Source organism: Mirounga leonina, unplaced genomic scaffold (assembly GCF_011800145.1).
Source record: "Mirounga leonina isolate KUSES-001 unplaced genomic scaffold, KU_Mleo_1.0 Mir_171, whole genome shotgun sequence".
NCBI classification, from domain to species: Eukaryota; Metazoa; Chordata; class Mammalia; order Carnivora; family Phocidae; genus Mirounga; species Mirounga leonina.
Window position 1 is genome coordinate 16,049,392 of NW_023270436.1, and position 25,281 is coordinate 16,074,672.

Sequence of the window (25,281 nt, forward strand, 5' to 3'; positions counted from 1 at the left end):
TTATTTATTTATTTATTTATTTATTTATTTATTTATTTATTTATTTAAGTAATCTCCACATCCAATGTAGGGCTCAAACTCATGACTCTGAGATCAAGAGTTACATGCTCCTCTGACTGAGCAGCCAGGTGCCCCTCCCGGTTTTTTTTAAAAGAGCTGATTATCTGTCTTCCCCATCTTTTATTTCTGTATCTCTGGGACAAGCTTCCGGTGCCTGCTACTTGTATGCATCTAATAAAATGTGCAGCTTTGCCGGAAAAATCATATAGTAATAACGAGACTGGAATTCGCATTCAGAGCTAACTGGTTCCAAGTCTCTTAACCACCAAATCCTGTATTGGTGTAATTTCCTTCTTTGTCAGTTTTTAAAATGGGGTGAAACCAGCTAATGAATCACCTTGAAAAGAAAACGGGTCGGGGTGCCTGGGTGGCTCAGTTGGTTAAGCGACTGCCTTCGGCTCAGGTCATGATCCTGGAGTCCCGGGATCGAGTCCCGCATTGGGCTCCCTGCTCAGCGGGGGGTCTGCTTCTCCCTCTGACCCTCCTCCCTCTCATGCTCTCTGTCTCTCATTCTCTCTCTCTCAAATAAATAAATAAAATCTTTAAAAAAAAGAAAGAAAAGAAAACGGGTCTCAGTGTTCCAGACTGAAGGAGGCTAGAGAGACGAGACAACTAAACGCAATACCTGATTCTAGCCCAGATCTTATTTGAGAGGGCAAAAACGTGCTATAAAGAACATTATTGGGTCAACTGATCAAATTGGAAAATAGATTAAAATATTGGAGCGACATAAATATATGAAGTGGATTATTATCACGTGGCTTCATGAGCAAAATACCCCTAATCTTAGGAAATACACGCTGAAGTATTTAAGGGTTAAGGGCCATAACGCATTTAACTTAAGTTCAAAGGATTCAGTGGAAAATCACCAAAGTATTGTGTGTGTGAGTATGTGTGTGTGCGTGTGAATACACATACAATATATGCACACATATACACGCATATAGAGAGAGAGCAAGTGATAGCAAATGGGGTATAGTATTAACGAGTGAGTCTGGTAAAAGGTATATGGATATTCTTTGTACTATGTTATTTTTGCAACTCTTCTGAAATTTTGAAATTACTTCCAAATAGAAAGTTAAAAGACAACTTCAAGAGAAGACAGTGCCCTGTGTGGAGTCTGCTCTCCTCACCCACTCTATCTGTGATCTCAATCCCGACCTTCTAGCCCAGGCCATGCCACCCACCACCTCCTGCCTCTGAATTCCCAGAGCACCCCTCCCTCCGTACCTGGCAAAAAGATTCCTCTGTACTGTTCTCTTTCTGTGTGTACGCATTTTGTCTCTCCAGGGAGACTGCGAGCTTCCTGGGCGGCCCAGCTCAGATTGTGGGCCCCAAACACTGCTGACTCCTACTCCCCTTCCAAGGCACATGGCGACCTGCACTTACTCCAGGGAGCCTCCTGGACCACCAGGTGGGTTTTGGGTGCCTCCTTGGGCCTCCCACAGCCTCCCATCACTATATGCTATCATCGCCTTTTGACTCCTGCCTCCCGCTTGATGGGAAAGCCCAGGAGGGCAGGTCCTGCCCCTCAGAAACTGCTCAATAGATATTATTTGGGTGAACAAGCAGCAGCTGCTTTCTTTTCACTCTCCCCAAAGTCTTTGGGTCATTGTAAATGCTGTTCCCTCTGCCTACAACACTTTACGCTTCCCTTCTCCCCTGACCTCCTGTAACTAGCACCTACTCACCCCACAGCCCTCAGCTTAAATGTAACTTCCTTTCTGGCTTCTCCAAACCTCGGTCCCAGTTCTCTATGCCCATGCTCTCTCTTGGCCCCCTATACTGCTCCATCCTAACCCTACTTACTTATATTCTTACTTGTTTTCCTTGCCAGACCACAAAGCTCCAAGGAAAGTCACTGTTATATTTGCTGGCATAGTTCCTAGCATTTATAGTTGCTCAGTAACTACGAGATGGATGGATGGATGGATGAACAAATGGACAGATGGACAGAAGGATCAATGAAGGAGCAGCTGGGCCATTTTCCGGCTACCGCCAGAGGGCAGTACCCCACAACCCAATGGCCCCACCCTGGGTTGGCTTGGAGGCTTGAGATCCTTGGTCCCCACTCCTGCCCGGTGACTCACGCAGGAGGGCAGGCCACAGAGGAGAGGCAACACGTACGCAGCCCCTGGGAGCCCTGGGAGCAGTTGCGGGTGGGAAGTAGCCACACATGCAGGCCTAGCACATACCCAGCATGCCAATGCCCAGCATGAAGGCGTCCATCCCATAGGGCATGACTCGAGACCTCCCCCGGGCTGAGCCCGTCGGCGACATCACCTCTTTTGGCTGAGCTTTCTTACATTCCACCTGCAATGAGACCTGATGGTCAGTCCCTCCTCCAGACGTAGGGTCGTAGACCCTCTGGTTCCCTAGCCGGCCTCCTTCCTGTTAGGTTCATAGATACCATTTATGGCGTGCTCGCTGGGCGCTAGAGATCATGTAAACAGTTCTGCAGGCAGTTAGGGCTTACACCAAGCCCAGGAGGGGGCATAGTGCTGCCTCAGACGCGGGGAAGTCATCTCCCTAATAAACAGACTAGCAAGTGGTAGAGTGAGGATGTTAATCCAGGACTCTCTGACTCCACGAGCCATGCTTTTTAACCACCAGGAGACACTGGCTTCCTGTCCAGATCTTCAGGGGGTGGGAGAACTGGCTCTGCCCCGTGGACTGTGATTCCCTTCTGCCTGCCTCCAGAACCTCCGAGCGCCCGTGTCTCTCTCTGTGCACCTCCACCCGTCCGGTCTCCCCCACTCACCATTTTGTTGTTGATTTCATGGAAGTGTATTTCACACACTTTCTCCACGATGTCCTCACTCTCGAACGTGACAAACCCGAACCCTAGAAGGCAAAGGCAGGGACAAAAACCAGGGTTTATGGTCAAAACCCAGCCCCGAGTGATACCACATCAGTACTCCTCTTTCACGGGCCAGTGCCCGAGAGTTAACGGAAGCCTCCGCCCACAGCCTAGGAACCTCTCAACTCCCCTCCTGCTGAGACAGGGTTTCTAGTCCCCACATTACAGATGCGAAAGCCAAGGCTCAGAGAAGTGAAGTGACTTGTCCAAGGTCACACAGCAAATTAGAAAGCGTTAGGGCCGTCATGAAGATACACTCAACATGCCTTTTCGCTTTCTCAGATGCTTTCCAAAGGAAGGAAGAACACACACAAACACTTACATACATTTACACAAAAGTGTACACACCCAAACCTATGTTTGTACACAGTCACACATATACACAGATGTACGCACACACACATATACCTAGGGACCCATACATCATACAGAAACTTGGCAGCGCTCACAAAGGCCCCCCTACACATGAAGAGTTACCATGACACACAAGACACATGCAAATATTCAGACACAGACACCCTCGCGTGCACAGATACAAATACACACACATACATACATACGTGCACACCCCAGCACACATCCCAATCCCCAAACAGGCTAATACACCCTGAAGCAATTGGAGAAACAACCCCACCTCCTCCCGGGTGTGCCCCAGGGGTTGGAATGGGATTTCTCAGAAGGCAAGGCCCTTGGGAGAAAAACAACCGGGCAATGCACACTGTGGCCCAGATGCTCACAGGTTCAGGGGCAAGGGGGTTGGGGGCTGGGCTCAGCCCGTGGGTGGGGGTGGGAGCGGGAGCGGACTGTGGAGTCAGCCTGACCCTGGGGCGGCCTGGCCTAAGCTCTGGTTACCAGGGACAAGGTAAGCCCCAGCAGACACCAGCTCGGGCGGGGGCGTGGGGGGGGTGGCGTGGGGGGGGGCATTGAAGGCTCAGTTTGGAAGGGGGGAGGTTGCTCCTCTGCTCCTCTCGGGTGTCTGCAATTGGGCAAGTTTCTAGCACAGGAAACGGCGGGACAAAAGCCTTCTGTAAGGCCAGGCCCCGGAGAGGATGCAGATCCTTGGGGATAGGATGTCAGGAGGCAAGATGAAAGGGCAGCTGTGACCTGCAGCCCCCTGGCTGACCACAGGCCCCCAGCCTGGCCTGGAAAGGGGGAGGGGGCCACACTCACCTCGGTGCCGGTTGGTGGTTTTGTCAAACATCAACATGGCATCGTCCACCTGAAACAGAGCCTGCCATGGTGGACCCACCAGAAACCAGGGGACCCGCCACAACACAGCAGCAGGGGCTCGCTCCCACGCCCACGCCCCTCTCGTGCAGGCTAGGCTTTCTCTTAAATCTGCTCCCTGTGCATCTGCATCTGCAACCCCACCTGGATGCCAAGGCACCTCCCATCCAACCACCAGATTCTCAATGGACCAGATTGCAAATATGAAGCACCAAATATGTGCCTGGCACTTTGCCCCATCATCCTCTCTACAGTCCCTGCAATGTAAGCGCCTCGTTTTGTAGATAAGGAAATGGGCTCAGAGAGGTGAAGTCACCAGGCCAAGGTCACACAGCAAATCCTAGACCAAGCCTGGGAGGAGGAGGAGGCGCGGAGTGGGTGCTAAAGAAGGCAACGTGGGAGCAAGATAGAAACGGGGAAATGAAAGCCTCTTCCCTTTCTGCAAAAGGCCAGGAGGACGGCAGCCATTCCAGCCAGACTTGACTCCCCTCTCCTGGTACAGATCTTTTCCTCTAATTGAGGTTTCCTTTTGCTAGAGGCTGTAATTAAAGCAAGTAGAGTTCAGTGCCTGGGCTGCTTGCCTCCCACTGACTGGGGGAGGGGCAGGGGGCTGAGGAAGGGGGGTGGGCTACATGATCCACCCCCCTCCCTTGCATCCCGGTCTCCTCTTCTTGCTACTCCCTCAAGGCATCCCCTTGGATACATGGGCAGCCAAAGGCCTTAGCTTCCCTCCTGCAGTCCCATTTCCCTCCCTTTACCTACAGCACATGCTTCCTCCTTGTCCTCTTAATTCTTCAGCCAATGTCAGCCACCTCATGGGGTTAAGCTAAGGTCTGATTTGTCCTGGGTGGAAATCAAGGGCTGCTTCTGATACCTTCCCCCCACAACACACACATCCCACTTCAGCCGCTGACCCTCCCCCAAATGGTCAGACACCCAAGGGATGAAGGAAAACTTCCTGAGGCCATGGGGTACAGCCTCTCCTCCACTCTCCTTGGCTCTCTTTCCAGCCTGTCATCTGCCTCATTAAAGTGGCAAGGCAGCCCCTGAACAGTGTGGCCCCCCAGCTCTCCTTAGGTGCCAAGCAGCACCAGGCCTCTGACGCCCCCCTGGGAGAACCAGGACCCCACTAAGTCAGGAGGCAGCTGGGTCGCTGAAGGATCTTAGAGGGAAATGACACCTCCCTCCCTAAGGAGCTTCCTGCTCCAGGGGCCGGCAGGAGAGTGCCTCTGACACTCCCATCCTTATGGACCCACTCTGCGTCCCAATCCCAAATCAGCTAGACCGTCCAAACTGGGCAGACGCTTTAGGCTCCACACATCTTCCCCACCCCCTTGCCTAAACAATGGAAAAGAGAAATCTAGAAAGGAGAGTTGTGATAAAAATACAGGCTTTAAGTAGGACAGACTGGAAATGGAATCCAAGATCCCTGCCTTTGCTGGTTGGGTAATCTTGGACTAGGTTTCCTCATCTGTAAAATGGGCATAACAGTGTTTATCAATTGTACAGATGAGTTAAATGACATGGCACCTGTAACACGAAATCACGTTACCTGGGACACAGCAAGTGCTTAATAAATAACAGCTATTTTGACCTTTATTATGGAGGGGCTCACCCACAGTCACGTGAGGGAGAAGCAAAGCAAGAGAGCGAGCAACCCAACACCCCTTGCCTTTGACGGTTCCATTAGGACAGCACCCAGGCCAGCTATGGTGATGGCCATCCTATCGAGCACCCTGACTTGTACTCGGTAATTATTTTTTGAATGAATGAATGAATAAAAGCCACACCCTCGTCCTTAATCCTACAGCTCTGAGTTCCTGCCTGACCCACAAAGTGATTCAGCCCCAATCCACAGCCGTCTGGCCTTCCTTCACCCAACCCTCCAGCTCCCACCATTCCTGGCCCCCCAGACCCTTCAACCGGGCCTCGGCTGGACAGACCCCTAGCGAGGCAGTGGGGTTGAGGCCAGGGCAAGGAGCAAGGGAAGTGGCTGGGGGTCCAGGGGACCCCCACTGGTGTCCCCTCCTGGGGCCAGCTGAGGGGAGGGAGGCTCCCAGCCCAGTGTCCTTAATAGGCTTTGGTCTCCATGGGAACCCGGGGGCAGGGGGGCTCCGGCAGGGGGAGGGGAGGCGGCCGAGGCCTGCTGACCAGTGGGAGCCGCCAAGTTCGGCGGCCGCTAAGCCTGAGTGGCAGCCATGGCGGCTGACCATTGTTCCCCCCTCGGCGGCGGCCCCTCGATCCGGGCGGGGGGCCCCCCGCCGCGGGGCCCTTGGCATTCCCGGCTGTCCCCCTCGCTCCCTGGCAGCCTATTCTCCGGCTCCCCCTGGCCTCCCCGGGCCGGTTTCACATGCCAACGCCGATTTAGGCCCGAACAAAAGACGCGGCCGCTGACGGCTTCTCCTGGGGCCCGGTTGCCATGGCAACGCCGGCCCCGGGGGCAGGCGGCCTCCAATCACAGCTGCTGGATCAGATTAGTGCGAGCTCTAATGCTCGGCGCTCAGACACAAAGACACCCCGCCGGAGCCGAGCGGGCCTGCTGCTTCCCAGGAGCGCCCTTCCCTCTGGGGCCCAGGCCGCCGACCTGCCCTCCGTCCTGCACCCGGGTCCCCACGGAGGCGCCTGAGCCCGGGCCTTTGGCCCCCACGCCGCCAGCAGCCGCTGGCCAGGGGACCTCCCACCCTCTCCTCTTCTCCCCTAGAGACAGGGCCCTGGAAGCCCGGCCGGTCCCCAGCTCACATCCCATTCCCAAGGCCGCTGCCCTTTGCCGAGCAGGCAACTGAAAATGCCTTGCTGGGCAGGTAGAGACCCAGCCTGTAGTCTGTCTCACGTCATCGAAGACCAGGGACCCCAGCCCTAAGCACAGCAGCCCTCCTTCACCCCCAGTCTTAAAACTTGGCCCCCTCTTTGCCATAGCCCCATGGGGCCTGGATGCTCCCATCACTCACCTTTCTGGGGACAACCTATTGTCTGATGATGCCACATCTCCTTCATAAACTAAATGGTCCAGAAATTTAAGCTCAATGCACCTCAGAGCGGAGAGCCAATCTGCTGGGCCTGATCAGGAATTTAGGGTGCTCTCCTCAGTGCTCCCCCTCAAATAGCTAGGGGATCAGCACCTCCCCCCCAGCTCCCACCTGTGCAAGCTGGGCGCTGAGTGCAACTGGGAATCATATTTATTGCCTCCTTATCATCCTCACCAGGAAGGAGTGGGGGAAGGTGCAACCGCCCGTGGCCTGGACAGGTGCAAACTCCCAGGAGGCCAAGGGGTGACTGGATTGAACTGGCTAGGGGAGAGCAGCCTCCCTCGGGAGAATGAAGATAAGCAAGAGAAAAACACAGGGGGAGGGCAACAACAGGGACAGCTACTGTGTGGCTTCTCTCCCTGGGGATGTGTCCAGAGGCTGAGGCCCACAGATAGGAAAGGAGCCTGAACCGTGAGGAGCCTGGCCTCACCCACGAAAGGACCCAGTCCCCTTTTCACCTTTTTTGCAGGAATTGGAATGACCTGGCTGGCCTCTGCTTGTACTGACCAATGCTACAGGGCTTCCACAGCCCCTGAAAGCACCCCCAGCAAGCACCCCCAGTTTTGACCCACCTTCCCAAACTGCTCAAAATACTGCTTCACGTCCTCCACCGTGGTGTTCACTGATAGCCCCCCCACAAAGATCTTCTTCGTTCGAGTCACCATCTGTTAAGGGGAGGGAATGAGAAAGTGGGCATCTGAGTCCTGTGGCCTCCTGCCACCAGCAGGGGCTCGAGCCCTCCTGCCAGGGCACCAGCTGACAAGCTCTCTGTGGCCCTAGCTACTCGGAAGCCCCCCCAGCTCCCCCTTGGACCCCCACCTCTAGGCCTGTCATGGGCAGCTGTGCACCCCACACACTGGCTGGCCTGAGTGTGCCTCCCTCCCGCCTGCATCCCTGGGGTCTGTGTAGGGGAAAATGCCTTCCAGAAGGACCAACACAGGGAAGGGGGCGGGTTAGTACCCCAGACCTACAGTGTAACTCAGAGACCCCACCAGCACCCGTGGGAGAGACCAAGGCCCATCACAGGGTTCCCCTGAACTCAACGCCGACATTTTCCTCATCAACCTCCTCCCAACCCAACCTCTGGCAGCCCTGTGGCCCCAGCCCTGTTTTAGGAAGAACACATGGTCCTAATTACCCCAGGAGCGCATGGCTAATCCACAGCAATTCCCAGCCCCATCCTAACACTAAAGCACCTTCTGTCACCAAACTGCTTAATGGAATTAACCCAATTCCGACCATGTGCTCCCTGGTGCGGCTTCCTTCGAATACCTGCTCCATAATTGCTTTCAGGCCCTCTGCTGGATCCTTCTAGAGATGTCCCCTTCCTGTCTCCTAAAACGTGTCCCTCTCCCTTTGCTGTGGCAGGAGCTGGGCACCATGGTGGAAGCCACTGGCTCAAAACCTTAAAGCATCCTGGTTCCTACCAAACCCCTTGCAAAGGGGGAAACAGATCTCCCGAAGGGGGACCTAGTCCTAAGACACAAGTTAAGTCAGCAGACTCAGGGGTCCTCAGCTCCCTGTACTGTAATCAGCCTTCCTTCCTGTCCCCTATATTTCACCATTTAAAAATTAAGATCTGGCTATTTGCCTTGGGGCCTGGAATAAAATCTCAGGCCCCTACACTGCACCAATAGTCTTGAATGCTATGTAGCTCAACTGCTCAGAATGCACACACACCCAGAAAAACTTGCCACAGCACTGGGGAAAGAGAGCACTGGGAGGGTAGCCACTCACCCAAGCTGAAAGACAAGAGGTGACCTACTCCATGCTCCCTTGCCCCTCTGCAAGCTGAACACAGTGAACCCCAGGGGTAGGAAGGTGACTGGGGGGTCAGAGATAGCTCCCTGGCCTGACACTAGCTCAGCCTCAGGGGCTGTCTGTCCTGGGTTTGACCTCCACAGGGGCATTGGGTTTAGCCACTGTGATCTATGAGGTCAGAATTCGACTTAGGGTCCAAAGTGTACTGGCTTCAATACAGGACAATGAATCCCCTGAGGGGTTCCTCCTTCTCCCAATACATGCAGCCCCCTCCCAGTCCACCCCAGAGCACAGATGGAAAGATGCAGGATGTCTTCAACCCACAGAGCAAGGACATTAAGAATCCTCCCTCTTCCCATCCCAGTCTATTCCAGAAACACTCCAAACAGAGGTTCCAGAAGCATCTCCCATAGAAGGGAATCACTGCCTGAAGTAGCACAGCTCCTCCCAGACCCAGACATACCCACCTTAGGCTGTGCTCGCCGAGGAAAGGCCACCTTGGGATCAATCTGAAAGAGAACGGAGAGGTAAAGGGGCCTTGGTTATTGCACTTCAGATGGGTGACCACACAGCCTTCAGCCCTGAGGACTTCTCTCATCCCAGGACACAGAGGTGACACAGAGGGGACAGAAATCACCACAGCCTCTGGCAGAAAAGTATAGTGGTTAAGCATTTAGACCCTAGTGCCAGGCTGCTGGGTTCAAATCCCACTTACACTGTTTCCCAGCTGTGAGACCCTGGGCAAGTTACTTAACCTCTCTGAGCCTCAGGGCCAAGCTCTCCTGCAAAATGGGCAAAAAGTAACACCCATCTCAAAGGGGTCCTCCACAGACTATTTGAGATAATGCTTACAAAGCACTTGGCAAGGGGTCTGGCTCACAGCAGGAACCCCAACAAAGTAAGCAAAGTCTTAATTCTTCAAGCACAGGGTACTCGAGGGTCCTCCTCACCTAACTGATTTCACACAGATGCCTGTCTACGGGAGGCATGGAATCCAGACTTTGGAAGCCTTGTGGATGGAAATACTCTGCTTCAAGGTAAGAGTTCATAAATCACCAGGAATGGACTCAGTTCTGTTCCCCCAATGCTATCGACATCTAACAGCCCTCTTTGAGGCTGCAAGCAAACAGCTCCCTGATAATGCAGCCAGATTTGGAGTGAATCAGAGTGCAGCCTTTGGTAATGTGCAAGGGCATGGGACTTGGACTCCATCAGAAACTCTGGGCTCCAGGCCAAGCCTCTGATTTTGGTAACTTCCCCACCCCTCTGAGCCTCAGTTCCCTCATCTGCAAAGTGGGGATAATCACACGCACTTTCCCAGGGGCAGCCATGGGGAATCAAATGAGATAACATGGGTGAAAGCAGCCCTTTGTGAACTGCCCTTCATTGCGCAAACAAAGGTGCTATTACCAGCGGGCCACCTTTGCCCTTGGCTGTGAACAACTAAAGGAGAAAAGCAAGATGCACCTGGGTGCTCCTGGGTACTGATAAACAGAAAAAGCCAGGGCGCAAGACATTGTGATCAATGCAGGACCTATGAGGCCTGGTCATTCCAGAGTTTCTTGCCATCCACATGGGTGGATACCACTCAGAAGTTCACCAGCCAATCGCAGGGAAGATCTATCTTTTCCCAAAGTTCCTTCCGTTCAAAACTCAGCCTCGTTCTAGGCAACCGGCGCTGGCTCCTCTCTGCCTAAATGGCATGAACCAGGGACCAGTCTCCTCTGGGCTCCCGCACTGGATCTGCCCACAGAGAAGGAACCTCTAAAATCCATGCTGGGGCAATGTCTCCTCTCTCCCAAAGTCCCACTGGGCTTCAGGGGAAATCACCACTGCCCATTTCCCCTGTCTGAAGGTGTGATTTCGTACCTCTATGGACATTTTCATCCTTCTCTTTCTCCTGGAAGCAGCCTCCCCAGCCACCAGAGCACCTCAGACAGTCCCCCTGCGCAGACCCTGATGGGGAGATGGTACCCAAGCCACGTCCCACAGACCCACGCACACCCGATCCCTGACACACCCCACCTCCACTCTGACTCACAGCCGGTAACACAAATAAAACCCAACAAGTAAATAAAAGGTGAAAGTCAAAACCCAGAATAGACTCCCCACAATAAACCTCCCTCCCACCCCCCTCTCCCAGGCCAGCGAATGCCAAACACAAAGCCCTTGCCTTTTTGAGTCCCAAACCTCAGAAGGATGCCCATCACACCCTCCTTCCCCTCTTCTCTCTTCTCCTTATCAATCTTCCATGACCCCCCCACCCCACCCAGCCCCAGTCCCTAAATCTCAGCTTCCTGAGCTCTGCTGAAGCCATCAGTGCATTCTGAGGACAGGGGATGGTAGGAGAACTGGCAGCTTGATGGCAGATAATCACCAAAAACAATAGGGCACTGTCTTTCCATTCCCGGCTTGGGTCACTCAGTCTGCGCCAAGAAGATCCTTTCAGAGCCGGCAAAGTTGAGGCCTGGCCTCATTTGCTCATTACTGCGAGCAGGAGTGGGAGCCACTGGGCAGAGATAACAGGAGCTGGGGACAGGCGGTAATTTAGCAAATTCTTGGGCACAACCAGTTATTGTTGCAGGTAAACAGGAGCTGGTGACTGACCCAAGCAGGGAGGCCCGGGGCTGGAGGAGAGTGGGGGAGTGTGGAGAGAGAGATCACACTGTCCCGGCCCCCTGGCCTCCCGTCACCCCATCACAGAGTAACCCCTCCTCTGACTTTCTCCTTTTCCCTCTCCCTTAGAGCAGGGGCCTGGGCCAGCGCCCCCTGGAGGGCCCAAGCCACTGGGGAGCAGTGGGACAGCAGTAAAATGTTTTAGGAGTTTGAATGCCAGAAAAGCAGCCTCCCCTTGGATCCAGCCCTCAGAAGGGTTGTTTCCAGGCACGCTAGTTCCCTTCTCATAAATCCCTTCACGGGCAAAGCAGGTTCATGTCTTCCACACAAAGCGGGGAGCTCATAGACCAAAAGGGGGGGGAGAGGGAGGGGAATTCAGTGATGCTTTGCCATTGGTTTGGAATGGTGGTGGTGGGGAGCCAAATTCTAGAGTCCAGAGAAGCCACGGGATGGGTCGCTGCAGCCCTGACTCACCCAGTTCGGGCTAGGGGAGGGCCCTGGCCCCACCCCAAGCTGCTCCGGGGAGGCATCAAGATTAGTAGGTATAGGGAGGGGCTGGGGGGGGGGGTGTAGCATCTCACCGCAGGCCTGGGATTTTTATCCTCCCTTTGCCCCCCGCCCCCCGACTCTGGTGACAAAGTTTCGGAGCTTGGCAGCCCTTCTACTCAGAAAACTCCTTCTTTCCTTAAGGACCCGGTCCAACTGTCCTCTGGGGGGAGAGTCCTGACCCTCTCCTCTGGCGGCCTCCCTCTCCCAAAGGACCCCCGACGCCCGGAGGGCCACTCACTGTTTTGGAGTCGAGCTCGTGCCGCGACTGCGCCAGCACTTTATCCACCCCCGCCTGGTCCATGAAAGTGACGAAGCCGAAACCCCTGCGCGCGGTAGTGAGGGAGAGGCAGATGGTTACAAGGCAGTGAGCGGCGGTGGAGGGGGGCGAGCCGGGAGCAGGAGGCGGGGGTGAGGGGCTCACCTGGATCTCTTGGTCAGAGGGTCCCGCATCACCAGACACTCCTTCACCTCCCCGAACTGGCCGAAGTATTCGCGCAGCCCTTCTGTAACCACACACCCGCCTTCGGACCAGCTCGGGCCCCGCGCCCTTCCCCCCCCTCCCCCGTCCTTTGCCCCCGGTGACCCGGCCGCGGCCCGGCCGCCCCCGCGCCAAGCAGCCTGCGCGCTCTCCACTGCCCCCCCTCCATAGCCCTCACCCAGCTCCCGTGGAGCCTTCTGGCGCCCACGGGGGCTCCAGGAAGCCGAGGGCCGAGCTGGGCTGGAGGGGGGACGGCTCCGGCCGGGTTCCCGCCGCTCCCGGAGCCGCCTCACAAAAGTTTGAGCCGCAGGTGCGAGCGGAGTTGGCGCTGCCGCCGGCGGGTCCCGGGGGCCCAGCCCACCCCCCGATGCCCCCTGAACCCCTCATCTCCTCCCCTCCACCCGCTGGGCCATGCGCGCTCGCCGATCGCCCTGCGCTCTCGGGGTCCCCGGGCGGGGCGCGAAAGAGGGCGCGGGGGCGCCCGGGGTCAGCAGGGCGCAGGGCCGGGCTGGGGTGTCCGGTTCCGGGGAGCCGGGGGGGGGGTGTCCAGGGTGCCCTGCCTTGGCCGGCGGGCGCTCCCGGGCTCGCTCACCCTGCGTAGTCTGCCAACTGAGTCCCCCGATGAACATCTTGCTGCGGGAGGAGGAGAGACACAAAGGGCCCGCGTGAGCGCCGGGCGCCAGGGCGCAGGGGGCGAGGGCCCGGGCCCCGGGGAGGCCCGGCCCGACCCGGATCGGCCATGTTGGCGGGGCCGGGGCGGGCGCGGGCCGGGCAGGCCGGGCCGGGCCGGGCCGGGCCGTACCAGGGGTCGTGCGGCGAGTCCGGGGAGGCGAGGCCGGGCTGGGGCGCGTCAGTCTCCATCGGGAGCCGCGGGCGGCGCGGGCAGCGGAGCGGCGGCGGCGGCGGCGGCGGCAGCGCTCGGCGCGGGGCAGATGAGGAGCGCGGCGAAGGGGGCCGGACGGACAGGCCATGCTGCCCCCTCCCCCGACCCCGCTCGGGCGGGCGGGCGGGGACGGCCGAGGGGAGGGCCCGCCGGGGGCCGACCTGCCGGCTCCTCCCCCCGCCGCCCTGCGCGCATAAAGCCCCGCGCTCGCCCGCGCGCCCGGGCGCCCGCGGAGGCGGCGGCGTCCGGACCCCGCTCCCACCGGGCTCCCGGGTCCCCGAGGGCGAGAGAGACCCCGAATCCGGAGGCGGGCCGGGACCAGGGCGCGGCCGCACCCCCCACCCACCCCAGCGCGGGGCCGGGCCGTGGGAACGCCCTCCCGGATTGAAGCGCTTCCCGGTGCCTTCAAGGTAGCTCGGTTCCGGATCGGGGACCCCCTAGTCCTCCCTCTCAGGTCCCCGCTATCCAGAATTTAAGAGCTCCCCAATCTCCCTGGGTCGGGAGGGAGATAGCCCCAGTGCCCCCCTCTTCCATGCCCCCTGCTTTCCAACTGGTGGAAGAGCCCTCCATTCCCCCCAGTGGGAATGAGAAGCTGCCCCCAATTTCCTCAGAGCCTGATTCAGGGCTCCCCCTCAGCAGCCCTGAGTCCACTCCCAGTGTCCCATATCCTCTATGTCCAATTTGGGGAACCCTTTCAATGCCTCGCGTCTCGAATGGGGAGACTCCAGCAGCACCCCAGTAGAAACCGTGCCAGTTTCCTGAATCCCTTCCCAGCCCCTGCTGTCCCCTTCAACTCCCCCAAATCCCTTCTGTATGGTCTATTGAGGAATCCCCCTATTCCAAGCCCGGGTTCCCAGTTTGCTGCCACCCGCAGCCCCCAGTGTGAGGAGTCTTCACTGTTTCTCTCACTCCTGCCTCACTTGTCAGCCCTACTCAGACTTCTGGTTGGATTCGGGAAAGCCGGTTCCGGACGCTCACCGGCCCTCCCCACCGAGGCTGGGGGAGAGGTCAGTGCCGCTTAGAACCTCCCGTTTCCAGGTTAGGAGGCCGCCGGCTCAGCTGTGCACCTTCCCCTCCGATTGACCCCCTTCTTTTGCAGAGTTCTAAGCCCAACCCCATCGGATTGGAAGACCCTCAGCTGCCTACCCACTGCATTTGGAGTTACTTCTCTCAATCCGCCTCAGTTTGAGATTTACTCCCCATGAAGGCAAACGCCTTCCCTTCCTCCTCCCTTCGCCTCCATCTCCTGGGTCTCCGAGAGCCCCTCCCGGACTTTCACCCTAGGCTCCTAGGAGTCACCTCGCCCTCCCCCAAATCTTCCTCCCTCCAGCCCGGGAACCCTAACATCCATTCGGATCACCTCCGGAGCTGGAGGCCACCCTCCCTATCCCCAGCTCCCTATATCCATCTCCTCTCCTCAATTCCCTGACTGAGACCAGCCAAGAAAGGGTCAAAGCTGGAGGCCAAGACAGCCACTCCCCCCACACCCTCATCCCTGCTGGGTATCTCAGTGCCACACAAGCCCCTCCCTCCCAACTTGCCTCCCACTCCTTCCCCCTTCTCAACCTTAAATCCACCCTGTAGAACCCAGTGACAACCCTTGATGACAAACCCCCTGCTGCTCACCTTGACATCCATCCTTCAGTCATCCACCTTTTATTAATGTGTACAGCAGCTCTGGGGGGTGTATTCCTGACCTCTGGAAGGGTGCCCATCCCCCTCATCTCAGTATACCTTCCCTCCCCCTACCCCAACCACCACACATGTAAGAACGTGAGAGACTCGAGTTAATGGTTTCCTTGGGGACCTTCTGGGAACACTCAGCAGGTATATCCTGCCACCCTGTGTGCATAACACTAGAAACAAACTTGCTTTTTCCTGTTTTTATTGTCCTACTTACCCCACAGTTTCTCAGCATCCCCTGGACTGGGGGGGAGGGGGGCACCTCACCCAGGGTATTTTTCACCACAGTAAAACTGGAACATCAGGTGTGTCCTGGGAGTGACACAGATGAAGGTCAGCAGGTAGGGAATCCCGTGTTAGGGAACGGGTATTGGTAGATCTAAACTTCAGGTTCCTTGTGTGTAAAATGGGGCCAGTGGGGAGGTACAGGGAGGGGGTGGGGGGCAAGTGAGCATTGATCTGTGTGCTGATGTTGTTGGACAGGTGGCTTGGAGGTAGGAAATGGGTAAGGGTCATTTACTTAGAGCCAGCCAAGCCTGCCTATATAGTTCATTGAGATAGGATCCATTTATTAGCGTTCTCATTCAGGTCCTTGGAGGAGGCAGCATCTCATCTAGTTGTTGTCACTACCTGGTTTGAGGCGCAGTGGACTTAGAGAAGCCTCCTCCTACCATAGGTTCATCTCAGCCTAGCTGCCTCAGTCCACTTCGTTCTCGGTAGGGGTAGCCCTCACAGGACAATGCAGCTGTAAATCCATGATCCTTGTAGTAAATTGAGGATCTCAGTGGTATTAAGGAAAAATGGTCTTTAGAGCAACTGGCCCAGACTCCAGAATTAGGAGATTAGAGGACGCTGTTGCAGCTCTTTCTCTCTACTACTATGCACACTGAGCATCACTCAGAGAATGAAAGAATAATTTGCTTTATACTTAAAAAAAAAAAAATCCTTTCCAGAAAGCCAAGGTACAAATGACATTATGCCCAAGCACTAAGATGCAACTTGGCACATTCATTCATTCAACAAATATTTATTGAACACCCGCTACCTGCCAGATACTACCTTGAATATTATATTCCTAGTACTACCTTTGTGAAACTTGTTTTCTAGAAACAGGAGTCAGATAACAAATAAATAAATAGATAGGTAGGTAAATAAATAATATGTCAGATGTTGGTAAGTGCTGTGGAGAAAGGAAGGGGGATAGGGAGGGTGGGAGGCATGGAAAAGAGGGTGATAAGCAATTTTAAATCAGTAAATTTATAGGGAGGGGTGATGTTTTAGCAAAGACTTGTAGGAATGGGTACATTAATCTACTGTTCTGATCCGAAGCTCTCCTTTAAGCAGAATGTCTGCATCTCTTGAGTGCAATAATAATTGATATTCATAATTTGACTTTCACTGCTCTAAAACAGTGGTTCCCAAACCCTAATGTGCATAAAAAATCACTCAGTGATTTTCAGTAGACACACGGTGGATGGGAGTTTTGAAGAATGCATTTTTTAACAAGCGCCTCTATCAGATGACGCTGATAGCTGAGGTTTTCTTCAGACCACTCTTGAAGAAACATTGCTTTAAAATATACTGAAGAGTTTTCTAGAATGACAACAAAAACAAAATTAAAGATTAAATTACAGTCCATGTGGTTTTCGTGTTGAGAGTATTTCACTGTGTTTTCATTCTCTGAAAAAGCAAAGACCCAAGCAAAACCCTGGATTACCCAAAACATTCCATTTCTTGTCCATACAGGAGAAAGGAAATTTTATCGTAAGCTGATTAGGAGTCAAATATTTATAATCAGTGTGTTTTGCACCCTTCCCATCATTTTGGCCCTAATTTGTCTCTGTTTTTTTTTTTTTTTTTTTTTCCCTTCTCCCAAATTTCCGGACTCAACCAGGAGGCGATGGGCTAGGGTAATGAGAGCACGTGACAAGTTGGTCCTGGAACCGCCACTGTTTCTGGTTGAGTCATTCTAGGGGTATACCACTCAGCCTTCTGAGTGTCCATGTATTATCTCAGTTGCTGCAAGATTTGGGCGAACTCATATGTATGAAAGCACCTTAAAGTTCTAGAGCACTATGGAAAGATAAGGAAGCTCTGGGACTCTGCATTCCCAGGTCCAGTTAATTTGGCCCAGCTCAAATTCAGTTACCTTCAAGATAGTGTGGGACCAGCATAAGGATATACCTACAGATCAACAGAATAGAATTGAGAATCCAGAATTAAACCCTCACGTTCACAATCAACTGATTTTTTTTTTTAAGATTTTATTTATTTATTTGACAGAGAGAGACACAGCGAGAGAGGGAACATAAGCAGGGGAGGTGGGAGAGGGAGAAGCAGACTCCCCGCAGAGCAGGGAGCCAGATGTGGGGCTCGATCCCAGGACCCTGGGATCATGACCTGAGCGGAAGGCAGACGCTTAACGACTGAGCCACCCAGGCGCCCTTCAACTGATTTTTTTATTAGGGTACCAACACAATTCAATAGGGAAAAACAGCCTCTTCAAGAAATGATGCCGGGACAATTTGATGTCCACATGCAAAAGAATTAAATTGCACTGCTACCTCATACCATATACAAAAATCAACTCAAAATAAATTAAAGACCTAAATGTAAGATCCAAATTTATGTTTTAAGATTTTATTTATTTATTTGAGAGAGAGAAAGAGCGAGAGCACAAGCGGGTGGAGGGGCAGAGGGAGGGGGGAGAAACAGGCTCACTGCTGAGTAGGGAGCCCGACGAGCAGCTCAATCCCAGGACCCTGGGATCCTGACCTGAGCCGAAGGCAGATGCTTAACCGACTAAGCCACCCAGGTACCCATAAGATCTAAAATTATTTAAAAAGATCAGTCAGGGGCGCCTGGGTGGCTCAGTCATTAGGCGTCGGCTCAGGTCAGGATCCCAGGGTCCTGGGATGGAGCCCCGCATCGGGCTCCCTGCTCCGCGGGAAGCCTGCTTCTCCCTCTCCCACTCCCCCTGCTTGTGTTCCCTCTCTCACTGTATCTCTCTCTGTCAAATAAATAAATAATAAAAATAAATAAAAATAAAAAGATCAGTCAGACATCATTAAATTAAAAATTTCTGTGCTTCAAAGAACACCATCAAGAAAGTGGAAAAACGGGGCGCCTGGGTGGCTCAGTTGGTTAAGCGACTGCCTTCGGCTCAGGTCATGATCCCGGGGTCCTGGGATCGAGTCCCACATCGGGCTCCCAGCTCGGCGGGGAGCCTGCTTCTCCCTCTGACCCTCTCCCCTCTCCTGCTGTTTCTCTCTTGCTCGCTCTCTAATAAATAAATAAATAAAATCTTAAAAAAAAAAAAAAGAAAGTGGAAAAACAACACACAAATAAATTTTTTGCAAGTCGTATATTTGATAAGGGACTTATATCTAGAATATACAAAGAAGCCATACAACCCAAAAATGAAAAAAAAAATAAATAACTCAAGTAAAAATGGGCAGAGGAGGGGCACCTGGCTGCCTCAGTCGGAAGAGCGTGTGACTCTTCATCTCAGTATCATGAACCCCATGTCAGGTGTAAAGAGGACTTAAATAAATAAATAAATAAACTTTAAAAAAATGGGCAAAGGAAGAAGATCTATAAGTTGCTGATGAGCACTTGAAAAGATGCTCAGAATCGGGCGCCTGGGTGGCTCAGTTGGTTAAGCGACTGCCTTCGGCTCAGGTCATGATCCTGGAGTCCCGGGATCGAGTCCCACATTGGGCTCCCTGCTCTGCGGGGAGTCTGCTTCTCCCTCTGCCCTCTTCCTTCTCATGCTCTCTGTCTCTCATTCTCTCTCTCTCAAATAAATAAATAAAATCTTTTAAAAAAAAAGAAAAGATGCTCAGAATCATTAGCCATCCAGAATACAAAGCAAAGCTATGATGAGATATACAGCAACACAACCGCCAGGATGGCTATAATCAAAACGATAGATGACAACAAGCCTTGGCGAGGATGTGGAGAAATTGGAAACTTTATACATTGCTGGTGGGAATGTAAAATGATACAGAATATGAAGTCTGGAAAAGCAGATCCTCAAACAGTTAAACATAGACTTGCCCTATAATCCAGCAATTCCACTCCTAGATATATGCCCTCAGAGGAATGGAAACATTATCCACACAAATCTTGTACATGGAAGTTCACAGCAGCATTGTTTTATGATAGCCCAAAAAAGTGGAAATACCCCAAATGTCTATCAACTCTATGCAATGGAATATTACTCAGCCATAAAAGAGAATGTAGTACTGATCCATGCTATGACACGGATGAATCTTGAACACATTATGCCAAGTGAAAGAAGCCAGAAACAAAAGTTCACAAATTGTATGATTCCATTTACACAAGCTGTCTGCAATAGGCAAATTCACAGAAATGGGAAGTAAGCTGCTGGTTGCCTAGAGCTTGGGAGGGTCAGGGGGAACTCTGGGGGGAGATGGAGAGTGAGTGAGTTACGATGAATGGGTATAGTTTCCTATTTGGAGTGATGAAAACATGCTAAAGTTGATTATGGTGATAGTTGCACAATTTGGTAAATATGCTAAAAACTTGAAATATACACTTTAAATGGGTAAATTGTATTTTATGTGAATTATATCTCAATAAAATTGTTTCCCCCCATCATTTACCTATTATAAACCTTTCTCTTATCCCAGTGCCTATCCATCCAAATGAATTTACTCTTTTCTCCCATAGCACTTTGTTTTTATCATCATCATCATCATTTAGAAATTATTAAGTACTTTCTCTATACCAGACACCATGCTAAGCACATTTCAGGGATTTTCTCATTTCATTCTCCCATCAATTTTTCAAAGTAGGAACTGTTGTATTTTTATTTTACTGACCAGGAAAACAAGTCTTAGAGAAGTTAAGTAATTTGTCCAAAGTCACATAGTAGATGGGAAAAGCAATAGTTAAGATTTGTTGAGCAATTACTATGTTCTAGGCATGGTACTAAGCACTTCAGGAAACTCCTTCAATCCTTACAATAACCCTATAAAGTAAGCCCCTATTTACGAATCCAGAAACAGAAGCATTGACAGGCAAACTTGCCAATAAAGATCAGAATGGTGGCAAGTGCGAGAGCTAAGATTTGAACTCAAGTCTGATGTCAGACTCTCTACCATGCACCACTATAACGTATTAACTATATATTCAATGCATAACAATCCACCTACTAGTATAGATGGTTCTGGACTGTCTGTTATGCTGTAATGAGAGCTTCTTAATGGCAGGGCCCCTGTGCTAAGCCTTTTTGCAATCTCTTCCATGACCATCCCCATCCTCAAGACCATACCTTATACTGGGGCTTTTTTTTTTTTTTTAGTTTTATTTATTTATTTGACAGAGAGAGACACAGAGAGAGAGGGAACACAAACAGGGAGAGTGGGAGAGGGAGAAGCAGGCTTCCCGCGGAGCAGGGAGCCCGATGCGGGGCTCCATTCCAGGACCCTGGGATCCTGACCTGAGCCGAAGGCAGATGCTCAATGACTGAGCCACCCAGGCGCCCCTTTATACTGGGGGCTTAATAGTTGCTTACTAAGTTCCTGCCTAGAACTAGTCACCATGCTAAGGTTAGAGGACGCAATGGTGAGGAGACAGCGATCCCCACTCTCACAGAGCTTACAATCCAGAGACGTATACTCACAAGAGTTGTCCATACATCTTTTTAACCAAGGCATTTTCATCAGTGCAATAATCCAATAAACTAGGTTCTATTAATATGCTTGCTTTACAGATGGAGAAACTGAGACTCAGACACCTGAAGTGACATGCCCAAGGTCACACAGCTAGCAAGTGGTGGGGGGGCTGTCTTAAGAACCCAGCTCTAGGGGCGCCTGGGTGGCTCAGTTGGTTAAGCGACTGCCTTCGGCTCAGGTCATGATCCTGGAGTCCCGGGATCGAGTCCCGCATCGGGCTCCCTGCTCAGTGGGGGGTCTGCTTCTCCCTCTGACCCTCTTCCCTCTCGTGCTCTCTGTCTCTCATTCTCTCTCTCAAATAAATAAATAAAATTAAAAAAAAAAAGAACCCAGCTCTACCTGACTCAAACATGCTACATTCTGTCCCCATTTTCCCCCCTTGCCCAGGCAGGGAGCGAATTAAATAAACTATTCTGCTCGTCCAGCTGAGAACACCCACAGTCTGTCCAGACCGGCTGACTCTCCCACTTTCTCACCGTCGCTTCCAATGCCAGCCAGAGTCGGTTTGATGCGTCGGTGAAGGGGGGATGCTTTCGGAGTTTTATGGTTTCAGCATCTGAAGTTGCCTCTCTGCTGTAATTAACTATTTGATTTAGTCTGATCAGTTAATAATTGCACAACTCGGGTTGAAGGCAAAGATGCTAAGAGCATGCCTCCTTTATTATTTATTTATTTTTTAAATGTTTATTTTAGGAAACTAAACTGCAGACCTGGAGAACAGAAACCGCAAGTCTGTCAGTGGTGACTGTGGGGGAGGAGATGCCAGTCTGTTGGCAGGGGCTTCCGATTACACTCAGGGCATAAAGGTGAGGAGCTGGCTAGAGGAAGGGTCCATTTAGGAGCCCTGTCTGGGGAACAAAATGTCCTCTCCCTAGAGACTGGGTTTTCAGGATCCCAGGGATTTAGCTTTTGGAATCCATGAGCAGAAAAAAAAAAAACATTAGACAGGGAGTTAGAAGGCTGGGGCTCCTTTCTGACCTTGAAGCAGGCTCTTCCCCTCTCTAAGTCCTACCTAGTTTATTTATCAGCAAAATGGAAGGTGGCCAGATTATTTCGGAGATGGGAAATTGGTTTCAGTTTTTCTATTGATTAGTAGTGGCTGGGGCTGGGCAAAGACAGAAAGCTATGATTGATTAGCGATGTCTGCCATGGATACAGGTAATCAGGGAATAGTGGAAGGAGTGCCATATATTTGCCTTCCCTAGGCTCTTCCTACATCTTTTCCAGTTTTGGTCTTCTATAAACTTTAGAACAAGAGGGGCAGAGATCAAGAGCTATGCAGCCATCTCCAGGGGGTGACGCAGCCAAGACAGGAACCACCAAAATGATAATTTTATTAATGGCAATAGTACATGATTCTAAATGTGGAGGAAAAAGGTCTGAAAGGATCTACATCAGACCATAAACCATTAACATCAAATCATTAACAAGGGGGTGGTGTATATTGTATGTTGCTATGTGTATGGATTTTTTTCTTTGAATATGGATTTATTTAACAATAAAAAAACATAGTTAAAATAATTTGAAAGGGACTATTTAAAGATTTTTTCAAGAACAGTAATAGCAGCATTATTCATAAGAGTCAGAATTTGGAAATAATCCAAATGTCCATCAATAGGAGAATGAATAAACCATGATATACGCATACAATGGAATACTACGCAAAAATTAAAAGGAACAAATGAATGGTATATGGATGAATTTCAAAAACATGTGTTAACCAAAAAACGCCAGACACACACAAAATACGTACGGTATGATTCCATCCACATAAAGTTCTAGAACAGGCAAAACTAATCTATGAAGAGAGAAGTCAGAATAGTGTTTATCTTTGGAGGAAAAGGAGCAGATACCGACTGGTAAGTAAGAGAATTTTCGGGAGGATGAAAACGTTCTCTACCAGTGTTGCCCAATAGAAATAAGATGTGGGGCACCCAGGTGACTCAGTCAGTTGAGCATCTGGCTCTTGATTTCAGCTCAGGTCATGATCTCAGGGTCGTGAGATTGAGCTCATCAGGCTCTGTGCTCAGTGCAGTCTGCTTGAGATTCTCAATCTCCCTCTTCCTCTGCCCCACCCCCCACTTGCGTTCTCTCTCTCTCTAGATAAATAAATAAATAAATAAAATAAGATGCAATCCACAGCTGTGAACCACATATGCAATTCTAAATTTTCTAGTAGCCACATTTAAAAAGTAAAAGGAAACAGGTAAAATTAATTTTATAATATATTTAAAGCATTACATTTCAGCATGTAATTAATATAAAATTATTAATGATATATTTTACATTCATTTTTTAATGATCTTCTATATCCAATGTATATTTTGTGCTTATGGTACTTCTTAGGTCAGACCAGCTACATTTCAAGTGTTGAGTAGCCCCATGTGCTAAATGGTCACTGTAGTAGACAACACAGCTCTGTATCTTTTTTTTTTTTAAGATTTTATTTATTTATTTGAGACAGAGAGAATGAGAGAGAGAGAGCACATGAGAGGGGGGAGGGTCAGAGGGAGAAGCAGGCTCCCTGCCGAGCAGGGAGAAGCAAGCTCCCTGCCGAGCAGGGAGCCCGATGCGGGACTCGATCCCGGGACTCCAGGATCATGACCTGAGCCGAAGGCAGTCGCTTAACCAACTGAGCCACCCAGGCGCCCTCACAGCTCTGTATCTTAATCTGAGTTGTGGTTATATATAAAAAATTATCAAATCATAAACTTAAAATTTGTGCATTTTACTTTGTGTAAATTATAGTGCAATAAAAGAGAGAATGAAACTTTACTAAAAAAGGCAAATTTTAAAATTTGAAAGAGGGCTAAAATCAGGACACCTTGTTGGCTCACCTTGTTGGTAGAGTATGCAGCTCTTGATCTCAGGGTTGTGAGTTCAAGCCCCACGTTGGGTGTAGAGCTTACTTAAAAAAAAATAATAATAATAATAATAATCAGTGCTAAAATGAGAGAGTGGGGATAGAGTAACCAGGCAAAGAAAGAATGGATTACATCCATAAATCTGTTTCTCATCATAGCAGGAAAATCCACCAGCACGCAGGATCCCCAAGACTGGATTAGAAAACCACAAAAGGTCAGTTGGTGGAATCTAATCAAGAGCTTGGTCCTCAGGGGTGCCTGGGTGGCTTAGTCAATTAAGCGTTGGGCTCTTGGTTTCGGCTCAGGTCATGATCTCAGGGTTGTGAGATCGAGCTCTGCATTGGGCTCTGCGCTGCGTGTGGAGCCTGCTTGAGATTCTTTCTCTCCCTCTCCCTCTGCCCCTCCCCACCTCTCTAAAAAAAAAAAAAAGGAGTTTGGTCTTCAGTCTTCGGTATTGTATCTTAATTTTCTAGTGTGTTACATATAACATGTAACTAATAACAGAAGTCGGGTACTGACAACTTTACTGAGCCCTTGCCAAATGCTTAGGATGGTGCTAAGAACTTTCCGGCATGATCTCATTGAAACCTCTCCACAGCCCTATCGAGGTTGATTTCCCTTATGACCCTCCCATTTTACAGACCACGAAACCAAGGTTCAGTTAACTTGCCCAAGATCACTCCACTCAGGAGTGGCAAAGAAGGGGTTTCGACACAGGTTCCCTAGCTTCTGGTCTGGTATTTTTTTTTTTTTAAAGATTTTATTTATTTATTTGAGACAGAGAGAATGAGAGAGAGAGAGCACATGAGAGGGGGGAGGGTCAGAGGCAGAAGCAGGCTCCCCGCAGAGCAGGGAGCCCGATGCGGGACTCGATCCCGGGACTCCAGGATCATGACCTGAGCTGAAGGCAGTCGCTTAACCAACTGAGCCACCCAGGCGCCCCTGGTCTGGTATTTTTAACCACTTCCTCTACTGAAGGCTGAAAATGCTTTATTTGGTTTATAACAGATAAATAAGTAGATGAAGAAGGGAAAGAAATAAGCAGATGAGGAAGAGTGGACTCAAGGTGATGTCTGTAAATAATATCACTCTTGCTCCCTGGCCTTAAGACATGTTCTCTTGAGGGAGAGAGGAAGAGGTGGGTTATGTAGAGCTTTACCTGAATGCCCATGGAAGCGTGCGTCACATGGGAATGCCATTCATCAGCGTGCCCCAATTTCAAAAGGTTGAGAACAGCTACCATGGAGAGCCTCTGATGTCCCTTTCTTGCTCTACAGAGAGAGAAACTTAGAGATCAGATAGAGGTGTCTTGCCCAAGGTTACACGGGTCGTACTTGGTGGCTCCATCTTTCCAACTTCATTTCCATTGAATGAATTAAATATGCCTTTTCCACCGTGTCACTTCCTTTAGAGGTATCTTTTTTTTTTTTTTAAGTTTTATTTGTTTAAGTAATCTCTATACCCCACCTGGGGCTCAAACTCATGACCCTAAGATTAAGAGTCACATGCTCCTCTGACTGAACCAGCCAGGCACCCCATTATTTTAGAAGTATCTAAGCATTCCTGGGGTGC

At 51.2% G+C, this 25,281-nt stretch overlaps 1 protein-coding gene across 1 annotated transcript in view; it reads right to left on the minus strand.

The window, feature by feature from the left end:
• The window catches only part of MSI1 (musashi RNA binding protein 1), a 20,009-nt gene extending 6,571 nt beyond the window's left edge, over nucleotides 1-13,438 (minus strand). The window contains exons 1-9 of the mRNA XM_035017141.1: nucleotides 13,380-13,438; nucleotides 13,170-13,210; nucleotides 12,521-12,602; nucleotides 12,338-12,422; nucleotides 9,402-9,443; nucleotides 7,746-7,838; nucleotides 4,091-4,139; nucleotides 2,822-2,904; nucleotides 2,256-2,373 (exon numbers count right to left, since the gene is read on the minus strand). Of these exons, the coding sequence (XP_034873032.1) occupies nucleotides 2,256-2,373; nucleotides 2,822-2,904; nucleotides 4,091-4,139; nucleotides 7,746-7,838; nucleotides 9,402-9,443; nucleotides 12,338-12,422; nucleotides 12,521-12,602; nucleotides 13,170-13,210; nucleotides 13,380-13,438 (652 nt within the window). The remainder of the gene's footprint in view (nucleotides 1-2,255; nucleotides 2,374-2,821; nucleotides 2,905-4,090; nucleotides 4,140-7,745; nucleotides 7,839-9,401; nucleotides 9,444-12,337; nucleotides 12,423-12,520; nucleotides 12,603-13,169; nucleotides 13,211-13,379) is intronic.
• Between the last annotated feature and the right edge of the window lie 11,843 nt (nucleotides 13,439-25,281).